This window comes from Nycticebus coucang, chromosome 9 (genome assembly GCF_027406575.1).
Source record: "Nycticebus coucang isolate mNycCou1 chromosome 9, mNycCou1.pri, whole genome shotgun sequence".
Lineage (NCBI taxonomy): Eukaryota > Metazoa > Chordata > Mammalia > Primates > Lorisidae > Nycticebus > Nycticebus coucang.
In genome coordinates, this window is record NC_069788.1 from 111,506,162 (window position 1) to 111,524,710 (window position 18,549).

An 18,549-nucleotide genomic window follows, 5' to 3' on the forward strand; every position below is an offset into this window, starting at 1 on the left:
GCTGCCTATTTCAATAATCAGAACTTCATTTTTGTTAGTGTTTCTACCACTATTATTTGGTTTTTCCAGCCAATTTTATCCCGTAAGGTTTTCTGTTTGCTTGTTTTGGTTTGATTTATAGCATTTTTGTCTTTCCTCTCTACTTGCCGGAGGTGGGGTACTGTGTCTGATCAGGTTAGCAAAGAGCTGCTGACCTCAAGGGAACCACCCCACTTGGCACCCCCAGAAGGTGTTTTTTTTTTTTTTAAGGTTGTATCAAAGTACCCTACTGTACACCTATATTGCTCTGTCTCCCTCTTTCTGTGCCTCTCTTCTTTTTGTCAATATTCCTTTCACCCAACCACTCTCCTTTCTCTATTTTTCTTTTTTTTTCATTTTTTTTTTTTTTCTTATCACTCGGTCCTCATTTCTTTCATCGCTTTTTTGCTCTTAAACCTTCTCACCCTTCTGGTCCTGTAACCCTTAGTCCACAGGCACAAGAACTTAAAGAGCAAGAGGAATTGAAAGGAAAATTAGGGCAAGTAAACAGATAAAAGAAATCACCCATGAGGAAGAATCAGCAGAAAACTCCAGGCAACATGAAGAACCAGTCCAGAACTACCCCGCCAAGGGACCATGAGATAGCTACTGCAGAGGATTCCACCTATACAGAAATGTTAGGAATGACAGAAAGGGAATTTAGAATACACATGTTGAAAACAATGAAGGAAATGATGGAAACAATGAAGGAAACTGTTAATAAAGTGGAAAATAACCAAAAGGAAATTCAAAAACAGAATCAAATAAGAGATGAACGATATGAAGAATATAAAAAGGATATAGCAGAGCTGAAGGAAATGAAACAGTCAATCAGGGAACTTAAAGATGCAATGGAAAGTATCAGCAACAGGTTAGACCATGCAGAAGAAAGAATTTCAGAGGTAGAAGACAAAGTTTTTGAGATAACTCAGATAGTAAAAGAGGCAGAAAAGAAGAGAGAGAAAGCAGAACGTTCACTGTCAGAATTATGGGACTTTATGAAGCGTTCCAACATACGAGTTATAGGAATTCCAGAAGGGGAAGAAGAATGCCCCAGAGGAATGGAAGCCATACTAGAGAATATTATAAAAGAAAATTTCCCAAATATCACCAAAGATTCTGACACACTGCTTTCAGAGGGATATCGGACCCCAGGTCGCCTCAACTCTAACCGAGCTTCTCCAAGACACATTGTGATGAACCTGTCCAAAGTCAAGACCAAAGAAAAGATTCTGCAAGCTGCCAGGAGTAAGCGCCAGTTGACCTACAGGGGCAAATCCATCAGATTGACCGCAGACTTCTCTAATGAAACTTTCCAAGCAAGAAGACAATGGTCATCTACCTTTAATCTACTTAAACAGAACAATTTTCAGCCCAGAATTCTGTACCCTGCTAAGCTAAGCTTCAAAATTGACGGAGAAATCAAATCATTTACGGATATACAAACATTGAGGAAATTCGCCACAACAAGACCAGCTCTACAGGAAATACTTCAACCTGTTCTGCACACTGACCACCACAATGGACCAGCAGCAAAGTAAGAACTCAGAAATTAAAGGACAGAACCTAACCTCCACACTGATGCAAAAGATAAAACTAAGCAATGGACTCTCACAAAATAAGACGAATAGAATACTACCACACTTGTCAATTATCTCAATAAATGTTAATGGCTTGAATTCCCCACTGAAGAGACATAGATTGGTTGACTGGATTAAAAAACACAAGCCATCCATTTGCTGTCTGCAAGAAACACACCTGGCTTCAAAAGACAAATTAAAGCTCTGAGTCAAGGGTTGGAAGACAATTTTTCAGGCAAATGGAATTCAGAAGAAAAGAGGAGTTGCAATCTTATTTTCAGACACATGTGGATTTAAAGCAACTAAAGTCAAAAAAGACAAAGATGGTCACTTTATATTGGTCAAGGGAAAAATACAACAAGAAGACATTTCAATTCTAAATATTTATGCACCCAATTTAAATGCTCCCAGATTCTTGAAGCAGACCTTACTCAGTCTGAGCAATATGATATCTGATAATACCATCATAACAGGGGACTTTAACACTCCTCTTACAGAGCTGGACAGATCCTCTAAACAGAAATTAAACAAGGATATAAGAGACTTAAATGAGACTCTAGAACAACTGTGCTTGATAGACGCATATAGAACACTCCACCCCAAAGATAAAGAATATACATTCTTCTCATCACCCCATGGAACATTCTCCAAAATTGATCATATCCTGGGACACAAAACAAATATCAACAGAATCAAAAGAATTGAAATTTTACCTTGTATCTTCTCAGACCATAAGGCACTAAAGGTGGAACTCAACTCTAACAAAAATGCTCGACCCCACCCAAAGGCATGGAAACTAAACAATCTTCTGTTGAATAACAGATGGGTGCAGGAAGAAATAAAACAGGAAATCATTAACTTCCTTGAGCATAACAACAATGAAGACACAAGCTACCAAAACCTGTGGGATACTGCAAAAGCAGTTTTGAGAGGAAAATTCATCGCTTTAGATGCCTACATTCGAAAAACTGAAAGAGAGCACATCAACAATCTCACAAGAGATCTTATGGAATTGGAAAAAGAAGAACAATCTAAGCCTAAACTCAGTAGAAGAAAAGAAATATCCAAAATCAAATCAGAGATCAATGAAATTGAAAACAAAAGAATCATTCAGAAAATTAATGAAACAAGGAGTTGGTTTTTTGAAAAAATAAATAAAATAGATAAACCATTGGCCAGACTAACGAGGAATAGAAAAGTAAAATCTCTAGTAACCTCAATCAGAAATGATAAAGGGGAAATAACAACTGATCCCACAGAGATACAAGAGATCATCTCTGAATACTACCAGAAACTCTATGCCCAGAAATTTGACAATGTGAAAGAAATGGATCAATATTTGGAATCACACCCTCTCCCTAGACTCAGCCAGGAAGAAATAGAGCTCCTGAACAGACCAATTTCAAGCACTGAGATCAAAGAAACAATAAAAAAGCTTCCAACCAAAAAATGCCCTGGTCCAGATGGCTTCACTCCAGAATTCTATCAAACCTTCAAGGAAGAGCTTATTCCTGTACTGCAGAAATTATTCCAGAAAATTGAGGAAGAAGGAATCTTCCCCAACACATTCTATGAAGCAAACATCACCCTGATACCAAAACCAGGAAAAGACCCAAACAAAAAGGAGAATTTCAGACCAATCTCACTCATGAACATAGACGCAAAAATTCTCAACAAAATCCTAGCCAATAGATTACAGCTTATCATCAAAAAAGTCATTCATCATGATCAAGTAGGCTTCATCCCAGGGATGCAAGGCTGGTTTAACATACGCAAGTCTATAAACGTTATCCACCATATTAACAGAGGCAAAAATAAAGATCACATGATCCTCTCAATAGATGCAGAAAAAGCATTTGATAAAATCCAGCATCCTTTTCTAATTAGAACTCTGAAGAGTATAGGCATAGGTGGCACATTTCTAAAACTGATCGAAGCTATCTATGACAAACCCACAGCCAATATTTTACTGAATGGAGTAAAACTGAAAGCTTTTCCTCTTAGAACTGGAACCAGACAAGGTTGTCCTCTGTCACCTTTACTATTCAACATAGTGCTGGAAGTTCTAGCCAATACAATTAGGCAAGACAAGGAAATAAAGGGAATCCAAATGGGAGCAGAGGAGGTCAAACTCTCCCTCTTTGCTGACGACATGATCTTATACTTAGAGAACCCCAAAGACTCAACCACAAGACTCCTAGAAGTCATCAAAAAATACAGTAATGTTTCAGGATATAAAATCAATGTCCACAAGTCAGTAGCCTTTGTGTACACCAATAACAGTCAAGATGAGAAGCTAATTAAGGACACAACTCCCTTCACCATAGTCTCAAAGAAAATCAAATACCTAGGAATATACCTAACGAAGGAGGTGAAGGACCTCTATAAAGAAAACTATGAAATCCTCAGAAAGGAAATAGCAGAGGATATTAACAAATGGAAGAACATACCATGCTCATGGATGGGAAGAATCAACATTGTTAAAATGTCCATACTTCCCAAAGCAATCTACCTATTCAATGCCATTCCTATCAAAATACCAACATCATACTTTCAAGATTTGGAAAAAATGATTCTGCGTTTTGTATGGAACTGGAAAAAACCCCGTATAGCTAAGGCAGTTCTCTGTAATAAAAATAAAGCTGGGGGCATCAGCATACCAGATTTTAGTCTGTACTACAAAGCCATAGTGCTCAAGACAGCATGGTACTGGCACAAAAACAGAGACATAGACACTTGGAATCAAATGGAAAACCAAGAAATGAAACTAACATCTTACAACCACCTAATCTTTGATAAACCAAACAAGAACATACCTTGGGGGAAAGACTCCCTATTCAATAAATGGTGTTGGGAGAACTGGATGTCTACATGTAAAAGACTGAAACTGGACCCACACCTTTCCCCACTCACAAAAATTGATTCAAGATGGATAAAGGACTTAAACTTAAGGCATGAAACAATAAAAACCCTCCAAGAAAGCATAGGAAAAACACTGGAAGATATTGGCCTGGGGAAAGACTTCATGAAGAAGACTGCCATGGCAATTGCAACAACAACAAAAATAAACAAATGGGACTTCATTAAACTGAAAAGCTTCTGTACAGCTAAGGAGACAATAACCAAAGCAAAGAGACAACCTGCACAATGGGAAAGGATATTTGCATATTTTCAATCAGACAAAAGCTTGATAACTAGGATCTATAGAGAACTCAAATTAATCCACATGAAAAAAGCCAACAATCCCTTATATCAATGGGCAAGAGACATGAATAGAACTTTCTCTAAAGACGACAGACGAATGGCTAACAAACACATGAAAAAATGTTCATCATCTCTATATATTAGAGAAATGCAAATCAAAACAACCCTGAGATATCATCTAACCCCAGTGAGAATGGCCCACATCACAAAATCTCAAAACTGCAGATGCTGGTGTGGATGTGGAGAGAAGGGAACACTTTTACACTGCTGGTGGGAATGCAAACTAGTACAACCTTTCTGGAAGGAAGTATGGAGAATCCTCAAAGCACTCAAGCTAGACCTCCCATTTGATCCTGCAATCCCATTACTGGGCATCTACCCAGAAGGAAAGAAATCCTTTTATCATAAGGACACTTGTACTAGACTGTTTATTGCAGCTCAATTTACAGTCGCCAAAATGTGGAAACAGCCTAAATGCCCACCAACCCAGGAATGGATTAACAAGCTGTGGTATATGTATACCATGGAATACTATTCAGCCATTAAAAAAAATGGAGACTTTACATCCTTCGTATTAACCTGGATGGACGTGGAAGATATTATTCTTAGTAAAGCATCACAAGAATGGAGAAGCATGAATCCTATGTACTCAATTTTGATATGAGGACAATTAATGACAATTATGGTTATGGGGGGGGGAACAGAAAGAGGGAAGGAGGGAGGTGGGTGGGGCCTTGGTGTGTGTCACACTTTATGGGGGCAAGACATGATTGCAAGAGGGACTTTACCTAACAATTGCAATCAGTGTAACCTGGCTTATTGTACCCTCAATGAATCCCCAACATTAAAAAAAAAAAAAAAAAAAAAAAAAAAAGAAAAGACCTGGCAGTATACACATCTAATCTCTGGGGAGAAAATTATAGGGGCAGTGAAGGAGCACTTTCACTTTTTATCATCAGGACTGTGGATTGTTTCCATTTTTACAAGTATGTATAAAGTTAAAGGGAACATAAAGCTCTTTATAAAGCTGAAAAAAAAAAAAAAAAAAAAAAAAACATTAAAAACTTAACCAGCCCTGGCGTAGCACCCGTAGCTCCATGAGTAGGACACCGGCCATATACACCGAGGCTAGAGGGTTCAAACCCAGCCAGGACCAGCTAAAAAACAACAATGACAACTGCAACAACAAAAAAAATAGCCAGGCATTATGGCGGTTGCCTGTAGTTCCAGCTTGGGAAGCTGAGGCAAGAAAATCGCTTAAGCCCTAGACTTTGAAATTGCTGTGAGCTATGACGCCACTGCACTCTACAGGGCAACAGCTTGAGACTCTGACTCAAAAAAAACCACAAAAAACAAAAAAACATGTAATCAGGCCTGGTAGTGCACGCCTATAGTCCTAGCTACTCAGAGCCTGAGGTGGTATGATAGATTAAGCCCAGGAGTTTGAGGTTACAGTAAGCTATGATTGCACCACAGCCCTCCAGCCTGGGCAACAGAGCAAGATCCTGTCTATAATAAAACAAAAAAACCCCACAACCAATGAATAATCCACCTTAAAAAAATAATAAAGCACCCACCTGAAGAAATTAGAAGTAGGAGCAAATTAAATTAAAGCAAAGAATAAAGAAATAATAAAATTTTAAATGGAGGCAGCGCCTGTGGCTCAGTGGGTAGGGCACGCCGGCCCCATATACCGAGGGTAGCAGGTTCAAACCCGGCCCTGGCCAAACTGCAACAAAAAAGTAGCCGGGCGCTGTGGTGGGCACCTGTAGTCCCAGCTACTCAGGAGGTTGAGGTAAGAGAATTGCCTAAGCCCAGGAGTTGGAGGTTGCTATGAGCTGTGTAATGCCACAGCACTCTACCGAGGGCGATAAAGTGAGACAATGTCTCTACCAAAAAAAAAATTTTTTTTCCATTAAAAAAAACGGAAAATCAGTGAATGGAAATCAGTGGAATGAAAAGCAGAAAAACAATACAGAAAAATCAATGAAATGAAATTCACTTGTTGATTTTTTTTTTTCTTTTTTTGGAGACAGGGTTTTGCTCTGTTCCAACTAGAGTACAATAGCAGCAGCAGAGCTGTCTGAAACCTCAAATTCCTGGGCTCAAGTGGTAATTCATTTTTTTGGTAAGAATTACCAAAACAGGGCGGCGCCTGTGGCTCAAGGAGTAGGGCGCCGGTCCCATACGCTGGAGGTGGCAGGTTCAAACCTAGCCCCGGCCAAAAACCAAAAAAAAAGAATTACCAAAACTGAACCATGAAGCAATGAAAGTCTGAATAGCTCTAACATAGTGGTTCTCAACCTTCCTAATGCCACGGTGTATTTTCATTATTACAAAGGGGTCACAACCCATAGGTTGAGAACCACTGCTCTAAACACAAGTAAAGAAACTGATTTTGTCATTACATGTCTCACACAAGAGCCAAGTGCAGTGGCTCATGCCTGTAGTCCTAGCATTCTGGTAGGCCAAGGCAGGAGGATCACTTGACCTCAAGAGTTCAAGATCCCGCCTGAGCAAGAGTGAGACCCCATTTCTACTAAAAATAGAAAAATTAGCTGGGCATTGTGGCGGATATCTGTAGTCCCATCTACTAGGGAAACTGAGACATGAGGATTGCTTTAACCTAAGAGTTTGAGGTTGCTGTGAGCTATGATGAAACCATGGCACTCAATCCTTAGCAGACAGAGTTAAGACTCTGTCTCAAGAAAAAAAAAAAAAGTCTTACCACAAGGATTAAGTCCAGGCACAGATAGCTTCATTAGTAAAAGTTATCAGTATTTATAGGAATAGTACTAATGCTACTCAAATTCTCCCAGAAAGTAAAGGGAAGGGGGACACTACTCTAATACAAAAGCCAACGATATCACAAGAAAAGAACATTATAGACCATCATATCCTTTATGAACACAGATGTAAAAATTCTTAAACTATGAGAAAACTAAGTCCAACATCATATAAATAGGATTATACACCCTGACCAAGTGGGATTTACCCTAGAAATGCAAGGTTAGTTTTACATCAAAAAATTAACTGAAGTAACATATTAATGAAACACAGTAAAACATCAAAATGATCATCTCAATAGACACAAGAAAATCATTTAACATAATCCAACACCCACTTATGATAAAACTCTCTACAAATGGCTGGGTGCTAGGGCTCACAACTGTAACCCTAGCACTTCAGGAGACAAAAGTGGGAAGTCTGCTTGAGCTAAGGAGTTTGAGACCAGCCTGAGCAAGAGCGTGACCCCATCTCTAGCCAGGTGCTGAGGTCAGCACCTCTAGTCCCGGCTACTCAGGAAGCTAAAGCAGCAGGATTGCTTCAACCCAAGGGTTTGAGGTTGCTGTAAACTAGGCTGATGCCTACCACTCTAGCCTGGGGCAACAGAATGAGATTCTGTCTCCAAAAACAAAACAAAACAAAACCAAACCCTCAACAAACTAGGAATAGAAGTTTCTCAATCTTGTAAAGGGCATCTATGAAAAAATTACATCTGACATTATACTTTTTTTTTTTTTTTTTTTTTTTGCAGTTTTTGGCCAGGGCTGGGTTTGAACCTGCCACCTCCAGCATATGGGGCTGGCGCCCTACCCCTTTGAGCCACAGGCACCGCCTGACATTATACTTAATCATGAAAAGAATGAATGCTTTCCTCCCGAAATTGAGAACAAAGACAAGGACACCTGCTCTCATCAGTTGTATTCAACATTATACTAGAGGTTCTAGCCCAGGCATCCTCAAACTTTTTAAACAGGGGGCCAATTCATTGTCCCTCAGACCGTTGGAGGGCTGGACTATAGTTTAAAAGAAAAAACTATGAACAAATTCCTATGCACACTGCACATATCTTATTTTGAAGTAAAAAAAAAACAAAACGGGAACAAATGCAATCACACCGCCTCATGTGGTCCACGGGCCGCAGTTTGAGGACCCCTGTTCTAGCCAGTGCAATGATGCAAGAAAAAGAAATTAAAGGCACAGAGATTGGAAAGGAAGAAACAGAACTATTTCTATTCTCAGATGACAAGATCTTATTATACAGAAAAATCCTAAGGAATATTTTTTAAAAACTATTAAAACTTAAGAGTTTACTGAGTTTGAAAGATCAATATATAAAATTCAACTGCATTTCTATGTACTAGCAATGACCCCTTTCTTTTTTTTTTTTTTTTGTAGAGACAGAGTCCCACTTTATGGCCCTTGGTAGAGTGCAGTGGCCTCACACAGCTCACAGCAACCTCCAACTCCTGGGCTTAAGCGATTCTCTTGCCTCAGCCTCCAGAGCAGCTGGGACTACAGGCGCCGGCCACAACGCCCGGCTATTTTTTGGTTGCAGTTTGGCCGGGGCTAGGTTTGAACCCGCCACCCTTGGTATATGGGGCCGGCACCTTACCGACTGAGCCACAGGCGCCGCCCTGCAATGACCCCTTTCATTAGGGATTTTAAAACAGATCTAGGCATCATTCAAAACCATAACGTGAAAAGCTGATAGAGGACTTCACAATGCAGGGATTATTAAGCTGTTACTAACTAAACCCACCAAATGACCAATTTTGACAAACTCAAAAATAAAATCAGGAAAACAATTTCAGGTGGCACCTGTGGCTCAAAGGGGTAGGGCGCCGGCCCCATATGCCAGAGGTGGCGGGTTCAAACCCAGCCCTGGCCAAAAACTGCAAAAAAAAAAAAAAAAAAAAAGAAAGAAAGAAAACAATTTCATTTGCAAAATATCAAACATAAAACACTAGAAGTAACCACAACACCAATTCTTTACTCCAAAAACTCATGACTTAAAAATTACACATTAATCTGACCTTACCTATATAAATTATCAAATAGCTCTGGCTTGATGGAAGAGCCCACTGAACAGAAGAATTACAGCTAACATAAAAGGAATAGAATAGGGTGGCGCCTATGGCTCAGTGGGTAGGGCACCGGCCCCATGTACCAAGGGTGGTGGGTTGGAAGCCGGCCCCGGTCAAACTACAATGAAAATATAGCTGGGCATTGTGGCAGGCATCTGTAGTCCCAGCTACTCAGGAAGCTGAGGCAAAAGGAATACCTAAGCCCAGAGACTGAGGTTGCTGTGAGCTGTCTCAGCACTCTACTACCGAGGGCGATAAAAATGAGACTCTGTCTCTAAAAAAAAAAAAGAAAAGAAAAAAGGAATAGAATAACTACCATTTTACAAACCCTAATAAAATAACAGATTTGGGCATCATATAGGAATGAAACCATATGGTGAAAGGCTGATAGGAACTTCACAATGCAGGGATTAGGCTGTTACCAACCGAACTCACAGATCAATTTTGACAAGCAAGCATTGTGTGCCTCCTAACGTGACACAAAATGAAGCACACAGCCCATTTATGATTTTCCTGCTAAGAACACGGAACCTTTGAAGTTTTTCTTTCTTTTTTACCTACTGTTGCTATCTCTGAAGACTCTAAATTTTTAGAGCTTACTTATAATTAAAGGAAATACACAGGAACAAGTTAAATTAAAAGGAAGCAAATCAACAAATCTAGAAAATGGGACCAAAATTCTGTAAGACCTGCTTGACTCTATTTTGCAACAATTCTATGGAAAAAAGAAAGTGAGCATAGACTGGATTAAAGATAATAAGCCATTCCAACAACCCACTGGACCTTGTTGAACCTTGATTAAACAAACACATTAAAAAGACTTTTTTTTTTGCAGTTTTGGCCAGGGCCAAGTTTGAACCCACCACCCCAGGTATGTGGAGCCAGCACCCTACTCCTTGAGCCACAGGTGCCGCCCAAAGACTTTTTTTCTTGTTTTGTTTTTAGAGACAGAGTCTCACTTTATCACCCAGGGTAGAGTGTGGTGGCGTCACAGCTCACAGCAACCTCCAACTCCTGGGCTTAGAGGATTCTCTTGCCTCAGCCTCCTGAGTAGCTGGGACTACAAGTGCCCACCACAAAGCCCAGCTATCTTTTTATTGCAGTTTGGCCAGGGCCAGGTTCAAACCCGCCACCTTCAGTATATGGGGCCAGCACCCTACCCACTGAGCCACAGGTGCCCTCAAAAGACATTTTTAAGACAATTGGAAAAAACTAAACATAGACAAGGTGTAAGATAAAACCAAGGAACTAGTTAATTTTGATAGATATGATAACTCCATTGCTGTTATGTAAGAAAATACTTCTCTACTTTTGTCATATGTTGAACATAATTTTACATAATAGAGTAAAATAAAATAGAAACATTTTATAATCCAAGCAACACACATCTGAAGTCCATACCTAGCCCACAGAATACCAATTTACCTTTCCTTTGAACTTACCACAACAAACTACTAAACCCCTAAGACCTCAACTCTGAAATTCACATCCCTGATTGATTACATCTCTCTAACTCCCTTCCTCCCACTGAATTAGCTTGCTGTTATTATATATCACTTCCAATTCACTTCTCTTCCTGATTCTAGCTTTCCTTTACTTCCCTTGGCCAGTCATTTCAACCATTACTTGATTATAGAACCTCCTTCCACCTTCAGTTCACTTCTTCCTTGGCAAATCTCTGCTCTAACTTTAATATCCATGGCCCATTTTCTCGTGTCCAGCCTTTAAGTTGTTGAGTAGTACCACAGAAAAGTCATAAAATCTGAACAGGTCTACCAAAAACTTATGCTGTTTACTCTCAGTTGTGTCCTCACTCATTGTTACTTACCAATCCTTTTATTCACTCCAGTGGTTCAGTCAATCAATAAACTCTGAAAAGCTACCATGTGCCAGGGATTTTCCCACTTCCAAAAAGCTTGCTGGTTAGTCTACAGATCCCTTCTAAAAGTCACCATTTCTTCCACAACACTTTTCTAACCGTTTCTCATAAACATGAGAGCCAGCCTGACAACTAAGAATGCCAGCTTTCCCTCCTTATCTTCACTACCATTCCTCCTTGTATCAATAATCTTCACCTGCTGCCCCTATTTCATATCACTTTGCAACAAATCAATTGTGCAGCTGAACATATTCTTCCACAGGGTCTCTCTCCATACTTCCTGCCACTACTTTGGAGCAAACTTTTTAAATAGACTGAAAATAACAGTCTTCTTAAGTTTAGCTTGTGCATTGTTGCCAGATTAATCTGTAGTATGCACACTCCACAAAATCTCCTCCCTGGCATTCTAGGCTCTTCTTAAACTACCTTTCCAGCCTTTTTTCCTCCCTTGTTCATCATGTCCCATAGGATATAGTCCCTCTAACCAGATAAAGATTTCCCCCTGGGCTATACCTTACTTCTATCTGGGAGAATGGGGTAGGAGGGAAGGGAGAAGACATCACTTTAGCTTTTTCTATTGAGCTCACAGTCTGGTTGCTGTAGAGTATTTTCAGATATTTTGAAAGACATCATTAGCAGGGAAAACAAGACCATCTGCATAGAATGAGCAAACTGACAGAATTACAGAGAATTTAAGCCTCCAAAATAGAAAATGGGTCACTAAGTCTTACTCCTCTGTCCTCTTCTACACATCTGACAATAAGGTTTGTGGTTCTATTTGCCAAAGGCATATTTTCTGCCAAAATGGTGACTGAAGCGGGATTAATAACACCTTCTCAGAAGGCAGTGCTGCTGCCACTGACATCAATCTTCTACTTTCTTATGATTTGAAATTCTTTCCCAGAGGAATGAAAATGTCAATTCCTAAAAAAGAGAATCCATGTTTGATATAACTTATAAAGCCCCTAGCATAATGCCAAACAAATTTGCTGAACTCAGAAAAAGATCTGGATTCCAAAGTAGTGACTCTGCTGAAAATAGTAATTACATTCCCACCCATCTTGATTATAACACCCTTTGAATTATAAAATCCACTCACTAAGGACCTTGATTTTGGATTCTGTAATGATGATGGTGTTAGTAACCTTTACGTTGAACAGTTTATTTCAAGTTTCTTTATAGCATTCCCCCATCTCTTTATCCTTTTGTCTACTTTTCCTAAATTCTAAAAATGGCACAGGTTCTGGCTTTATTATAATACCTGAGTGAACCACCAGATGTTTTCGAAGGCTGGAATACTCAGCAAAGGAACGGCCACATCCTTGGGCTTCACAAAGGAAAGGCTTCTCTCCTAGAGACAAAAAATGAGATAAAGACTCAGTCTTCTGAGGAACTATTACCTTCTTTTCCCAACAACTTTATTCTGTTTCCAGTGACTGATTTACTGTGATTTAACTCATACTATATAACTTTAACTAGGCTACCTAGCAGTTGATACCTCTCAGTTATCTCTTGGTATACAGCCCAGCAGACAGCAAACCCCTTTTCCTTAGATGGGCTTTCTCTGAGCCTCATACCCTTCTTTCTACCTTAAAGGCTGGAGAGTTACACTGACCTACGTTCTTCAATTATCCCAGCCCCTTTGAGATCAAGATTAATAGTGGATACACTCTCCAGGTTTTTACCTTACTTTGATTTTTTTTTTTAATTGTCTTTAAGACTCAGTTTCTAGACATATTTAAAATTAGTACAATTTTTTTTTTTTTGAGACAGAGCCTCAAGCTGTTTTCCTGGGTAGAATGCCGTGGCATCATAGCTCACGGCAACCTCCAATTCCTGGGCCCAAGTGAATCTCCTGCCTCTGCCTCCCAAGTAGCTGGGACTACTGGCGCCTGCCACAACACCCGGCTATTTTTTGGCTGCAGCTATCATTGTTTAACGGGCCTGGGCTGGATTCAAACCAGCCAGCTCAGGTGTTATACGGCTGGCGCCTTAGCCGCTTGAGCCACAGGCACCAAGCCAAAGTACAAATTTTTAAAGGTTATAAAATATATTTACATACAGTCCCATTTTACACAGCAAACACATGAAAAGAGATATTAAGTCACAGAGTTACACATAAGAATCTGTAATGATAATATAAAAGTGGCTTTAAGTGGTATTACAGATGATTTAGTTTCATCTTTGTGCTTTTTTTTGTAACTTTCACTTTAAACAATATTATTTTGTTATTTTAAAAATCAAAGCTGCATGTTGAATAAGGTCTGTAGACTAGCTGACAATAATGGTAATTTCTTGATTTTAATATTGCTATGGCTACCTAAGAGGTCACATTTGGGGGAAGTAGGTGAAGGATACACAGCACTCTATACTACTTCTGCAATTTATCATGAGTTCATAATAATTTCTTTTCTTTTTTTTTTTTTTTAAGTGGACAGGAAGTGGGATTTATTATTGGTAGGTGCAATTGATAGGCAACACAATGTTAAGTCCTCACGAGTGCAGGGCCCACTTGTCCAGGGGGCCACAATTGGGGATGTATTTTACCCCACAGCCATCTGGGATGAGTCGCTTTTCAGCCACCATGTCTTCAAATTTATCTGAGTTAAACTTTGTAAAACCCCATTTCTTGGAGATGTGAATCTTCTGACGGCCAGGGGACTTGAATTTTGCCCTGCGAAGGGCCTCGATCACATGCTCCTTGTTCTGTAGTTTGGTGCGGATGGACATGATGACTTGGCCAATGTGAACCCTGGCCACAGTGCCCTGGGGCTTTCCAAAGGCACCACGCATACCTGTCTGGAGCCTAGACTGGGGACAGCACAAGGCCTAACACATGAACATGTATTAGAAAGGAGTGTCTCCAAGGTCCCTTAGAGCAACCTATACAATTAACAGGCTGCATACACTACCAAGGAGGCTGCTGTTTGCAGCCACTGCACACCAGGTCCCCATGAGGAAAGGAGCATGGTCGGCTTAATTAGCTGCAGGGAGACCATGATAATTTCAAAATAAAAAATAAACAAACAAAAGTCAAAAATGCAGTATCTATCCTTCAAGGCTCACGGAATAGTGAGACAAACGTATTGATAAATAATGTTAATATAAATTTCAGTACAAAAAAGTACTTATAACATTTAGAAGAGGAGGAATTTTTTTTTTTTTTTTTTGAGACAGAGCCTCAAGCTGTTTTTTTGAGACAGTGCCGTGGCATCACAGCTCACAGCAACCTCCAACTCCTGGGCTCAAGTGATTCTCCTGCCTCCACCTCCCAAGTAGCTGGGACTACAGGCACCCACCACAACACCTGGTTATTTTTATTTTGGGGTTGCAGCTGTCATTGTTGTTTTGACAGGCCCGGACTAGATTCGAACCTGCCAGCTCAGGTGTATGTGGCTAGCACCTTAGCCTCTTGAGCCACAGGCGCTGAGCCAGAAGAGGAGGTATTCTAACTGCAGTTATCTTTTTTTTTTTGCAGTTTTTGGCCAGGGCTGGGTTTGAACCTGCCACCTCCGGCATATGGGGCCAGTGCCCTACTCCTTTGAGCCACAGGCGCTGCCCCTAACTGCAGTTATTTTAAAAGAAATTCAATGTGAGCTGGTCTTTTGTTTTCGAGACATAGTCTCACTTTGTCACCCTCAGTAGACTGTCAGAGTGTCACAGCTCACAGCAATCTCAAACTCTTGGGCTCAAGCGATTCTCTTGCCTCAGCCTCCTGAGTAGCTGGGACTACAGGCACCCACCACAATGCCCGGCTATTTTTAGAGACGAGGTCTTGGTCTGGCTCAGGCTGGTCTCGAACTCATGAGCTCAGGCAATGCACTCACCTCAGCCTCCCAGAATGCTAGGATTAGAGGTGGAGCCACCATACCCAGCCCTTCAGTTGATCTTTTTTTTTTGTAGAGACAGAGTCTCACTTTATGGCCCTCGGTAGAGTGCCGTGGCCTCACACAGCTCACAGCAACCTCCAACTCCTGGGCTTAAGCGATTCTCTTGCCTCAGCCTCCCGAGTAGCTGGGGCTACAGGTGCCCGCCACAACGCCTGGCTATTTTTTGGTTGCAGTTTGAACCCGCCACCCTTGGTATATGTGGCCGGCGCCTTACCGACTGAGCCACAGGCGCCGCCCCCTTCAGCTGATCTTAAAAGAAGAAAACGATGGAAGGGAATTTCAGACACAACAAATAGAGTGAACAGAGCCTAGAAATTAAGTGTGCCCCAGGACAAGTTCACAAAATGCCAAGTCATGCTGGCATGATGACAACATTTAAGCTGGGCTTTGTAGGAGACAGCAGCACTGTTCCAGATTATACTGTTCTTTTTGTTTTTCCATACAGTATATTCCCCTCTTCCCCCCACCTTTTTTTTTCTTCTTTTTTTTTTTTTTTTTTAATTTGGCCGGGGCTGGGTTTGAACCCGCCACCTCCGGCATATGGGACCGGCACCCTACCCGCTGAGCCACAGGCGCCACCCTTTTTTTTTCTTCTTTATTGTTGGGGATTCATTGAGGGTACAATAAGCCAGGTTACACTGATTGCAATTGTTAGGTAAAGTCCCTCTTGCAATCATGTCTTGCCCCCAGAAAGTGTGACACACACCAAGGCCTCTCCCCCCTCCCTCAGTATATTCCCGTCTTGTGGTAGAAAGAGAGTCTCATTCTTTCACCTCTACTGGAGTACAGTGGAGCAATCACAGCTCACTGCATTCCTGAATTCCAAGGCTCAAGCATTATCCTCTTGCCTCAGCTTCCCAAATATCTGGGATGACAAGCATGTGCTACCATGCCAGGCTAATTTTTAAAGTTTTGCTTTTTAGAGATGGAAGTCTTACTATGTTGCCCAACCTGGTCTCAAACCCCTAACCTCAAGCAATCCTCTCTTCTTGGGAAGATCCCAAGAGTGCTATGATTACAGGCATAAGTGACCATGCCCAACTGATTACACTGTTTCGACTGTACCAGTTTAATGTTTGTAGTGATTTTCCAGTGGTCTGTAACCTTTTTGAATGCCTGTTGGTATACTCATCTCCATTCCAGAATGTTAAATAGCTAAAAAGTTGCCTCATACATTATGAGGCTAGGTGCAGTGGCTCATAATGTACAAGCCTATAATCCTAGCACTTTAGGAGGCTGAGATGGGAGGATCACTTGAGTCTAGGAGCTCCAGACCAGCCTGAGCAACATATTGAAATCCCAATTCTACAAAAAAGCAAAAAAATTAGCCAGGCATGCACCTGTATTCCCAGCTACTTGGAAGGCTGAGTCAGGGTGATTGCCTGAGTTTATTAGGACTTTAAGGCTGCAGTAAGCTATGATAATACCACTGCATTATAGCCCAGGCAAAACAGCAAGACTCTGTCTCAAAACACCCAAACTAAACTAATACATGTGATAGAATAAATGTCAAGAAAACAGAAAATTTTAGTAATAACAAGGTCAAATGTTTGAACTTAAGAGCTAAAGAAAAAGAGAATTTAGAAAAATATCTGAAATCAGAATTTAGTGGCACAAAATCTCTGCATCAAGATAAATTAGGGACATGAACAATTTGGAAACTAAGATGGTGATTATGCTTAGATACAGAAGAAGGAAAAGGAGGTTTAAGAGGTAGTGCAGCATAAGAACTTAGGCTTTGGGCCAGGCACAGTGGCTCACGCCTGTAATCCTAGCATTCTGGGAAGCCAAGGCAGGTGGATTACTTGAGCTCAGGAGTTTGAAACCAGCTTGAGCAAGAGCAAGAACCTGTCTCTACTAAATCTAGAAAAAACTAGCCAGATGGTTAGTGGCGGGCGCCTGCAGTTGCAGCTACTTGGGAGGCTGAGGCAGGAGAATCACTTAAACCCAGGAGTTTGAGGTTCTGTGAGCTTTGATGCCACGGCACTCTACCAACGGCAACAGAGTAAGATGCTGGCTCAAAAAAAAAGAACTTAGGCTTTAAATCCTGGCACTACCACTTATTAGTATAAGGAAGGTATTTAATCTGAGAATTGGCTTTTCATCTGTAAAATGGATATAATACAATCTCAAAAGATAATTTTGAGAATTAAATGAGGTAACACAAGTTAAATATTCAGCATAGCATTGGGCACATGGTAAACCCTCATAGTAAGCCATTAGTATTGTTAGTGTTAATTATTATCATTAATACTAAGAAAGATTTTAGAGTTTTTTGTTTTAGTTTTCTTGCTTGTTCGTTTCAGACAGTCTAACTCTGTTGCCTAGGCTGGTCTTCAACTTTTTACCTCAGGTGATCCTCCTGCCTAGGTCTCTCAAAGTGCTGGTATTACTTATTATAGGCTTGAGCCACCACACCTGGCCGGAGGTCATTTTTAACACCTGAGATAAACCCAGTTGCAAGCCTTTGAAAATAAAATCCCAGAAAAGCTTTGGAGGAAGATTAGAATTCAAATTTCAGCCCAGGGAGGGTTCCCTGTAATCCTGGCACTCTGAGAGACCGAGATGGGTAGATCACTTGAGCTTAGGAGTTTGAGACCAGCCTGAGCAAGAGCAAACCACAGCACTCTCCTGAAGGCAGCAAAGTATATGTGATTGGAACAGTACCTCAATAAATGCTAACTTTTATTATATTAACTATTATTGAGATTCAGATCTATGAGGCGTCTAAGGAAAAAATGATTAAATTGAGGCCTTGCGAGTGAGAGTACACTGAATGAGATAGAAAGATCCAGAATTTCTGAAACTGGCAAATAATTAAGAGAGTAACTGAGACAGAAGCTAGCAAGAGTTAGAAGAAAAGAAAAATAGAAAATAAGGTCATAGTTTGACATAAAAGCAAGCATTTTAAGACGTTCAGTTATCAAATGTTACAAAAATGATGAGAAGCATAAGGATGAAGAGGTTATGAAATTTAACAGTAAAGCTTGGTGAGTATGCACAGTGGCTCACACCTGTAATCCTAGCCCACTCTGGGAGGCTAAGGATCACTTGAGCTCAGGTGTTCAAGACCAACCTGAGCAAGAGCAAGACTCCCAGCCCTACTA

At 40.6% G+C, this 18,549-nt stretch overlaps 2 protein-coding genes and 1 non-coding gene across 9 annotated transcripts in view; all 3 read right to left on the reverse strand.

Moving 5' to 3' along the window:
• ZNF410 (zinc finger protein 410) overlaps positions 1 to 18,549 on the reverse strand; it is a 63,125-nt gene that overhangs the window by 19,208 nt on the left and 25,368 nt on the right. For all 7 annotated transcript variants that reach the window (XM_053601756.1, XM_053601754.1, XM_053601755.1 and 4 more), the window contains exon 8: positions 12,814 to 12,903. In XM_053601756.1, the coding sequence (XP_053457731.1) occupies positions 12,814 to 12,903 (90 nt within the window). The remainder of the gene's footprint in view (positions 1 to 12,813; positions 12,904 to 18,549) is intronic.
• On the reverse strand, positions 13,896 to 15,020 carry LOC128593621 (60S ribosomal protein L10-like). The gene has a single exon (XM_053601777.1). It carries the CDS (start codon positions 14,343 to 14,345, stop codon positions 14,046 to 14,048), a length of 300 nt encoding a protein of 99 aa, XP_053457752.1. The 5' UTR covers positions 14,346 to 15,020; the 3' UTR covers positions 13,896 to 14,045.
• LOC128595146 (small nucleolar RNA SNORA70) lies at positions 14,408 to 14,542 on the reverse strand. The gene has a single exon (XR_008382814.1). It is a non-coding gene; the product is annotated as a small nucleolar RNA SNORA70 (small nucleolar RNA).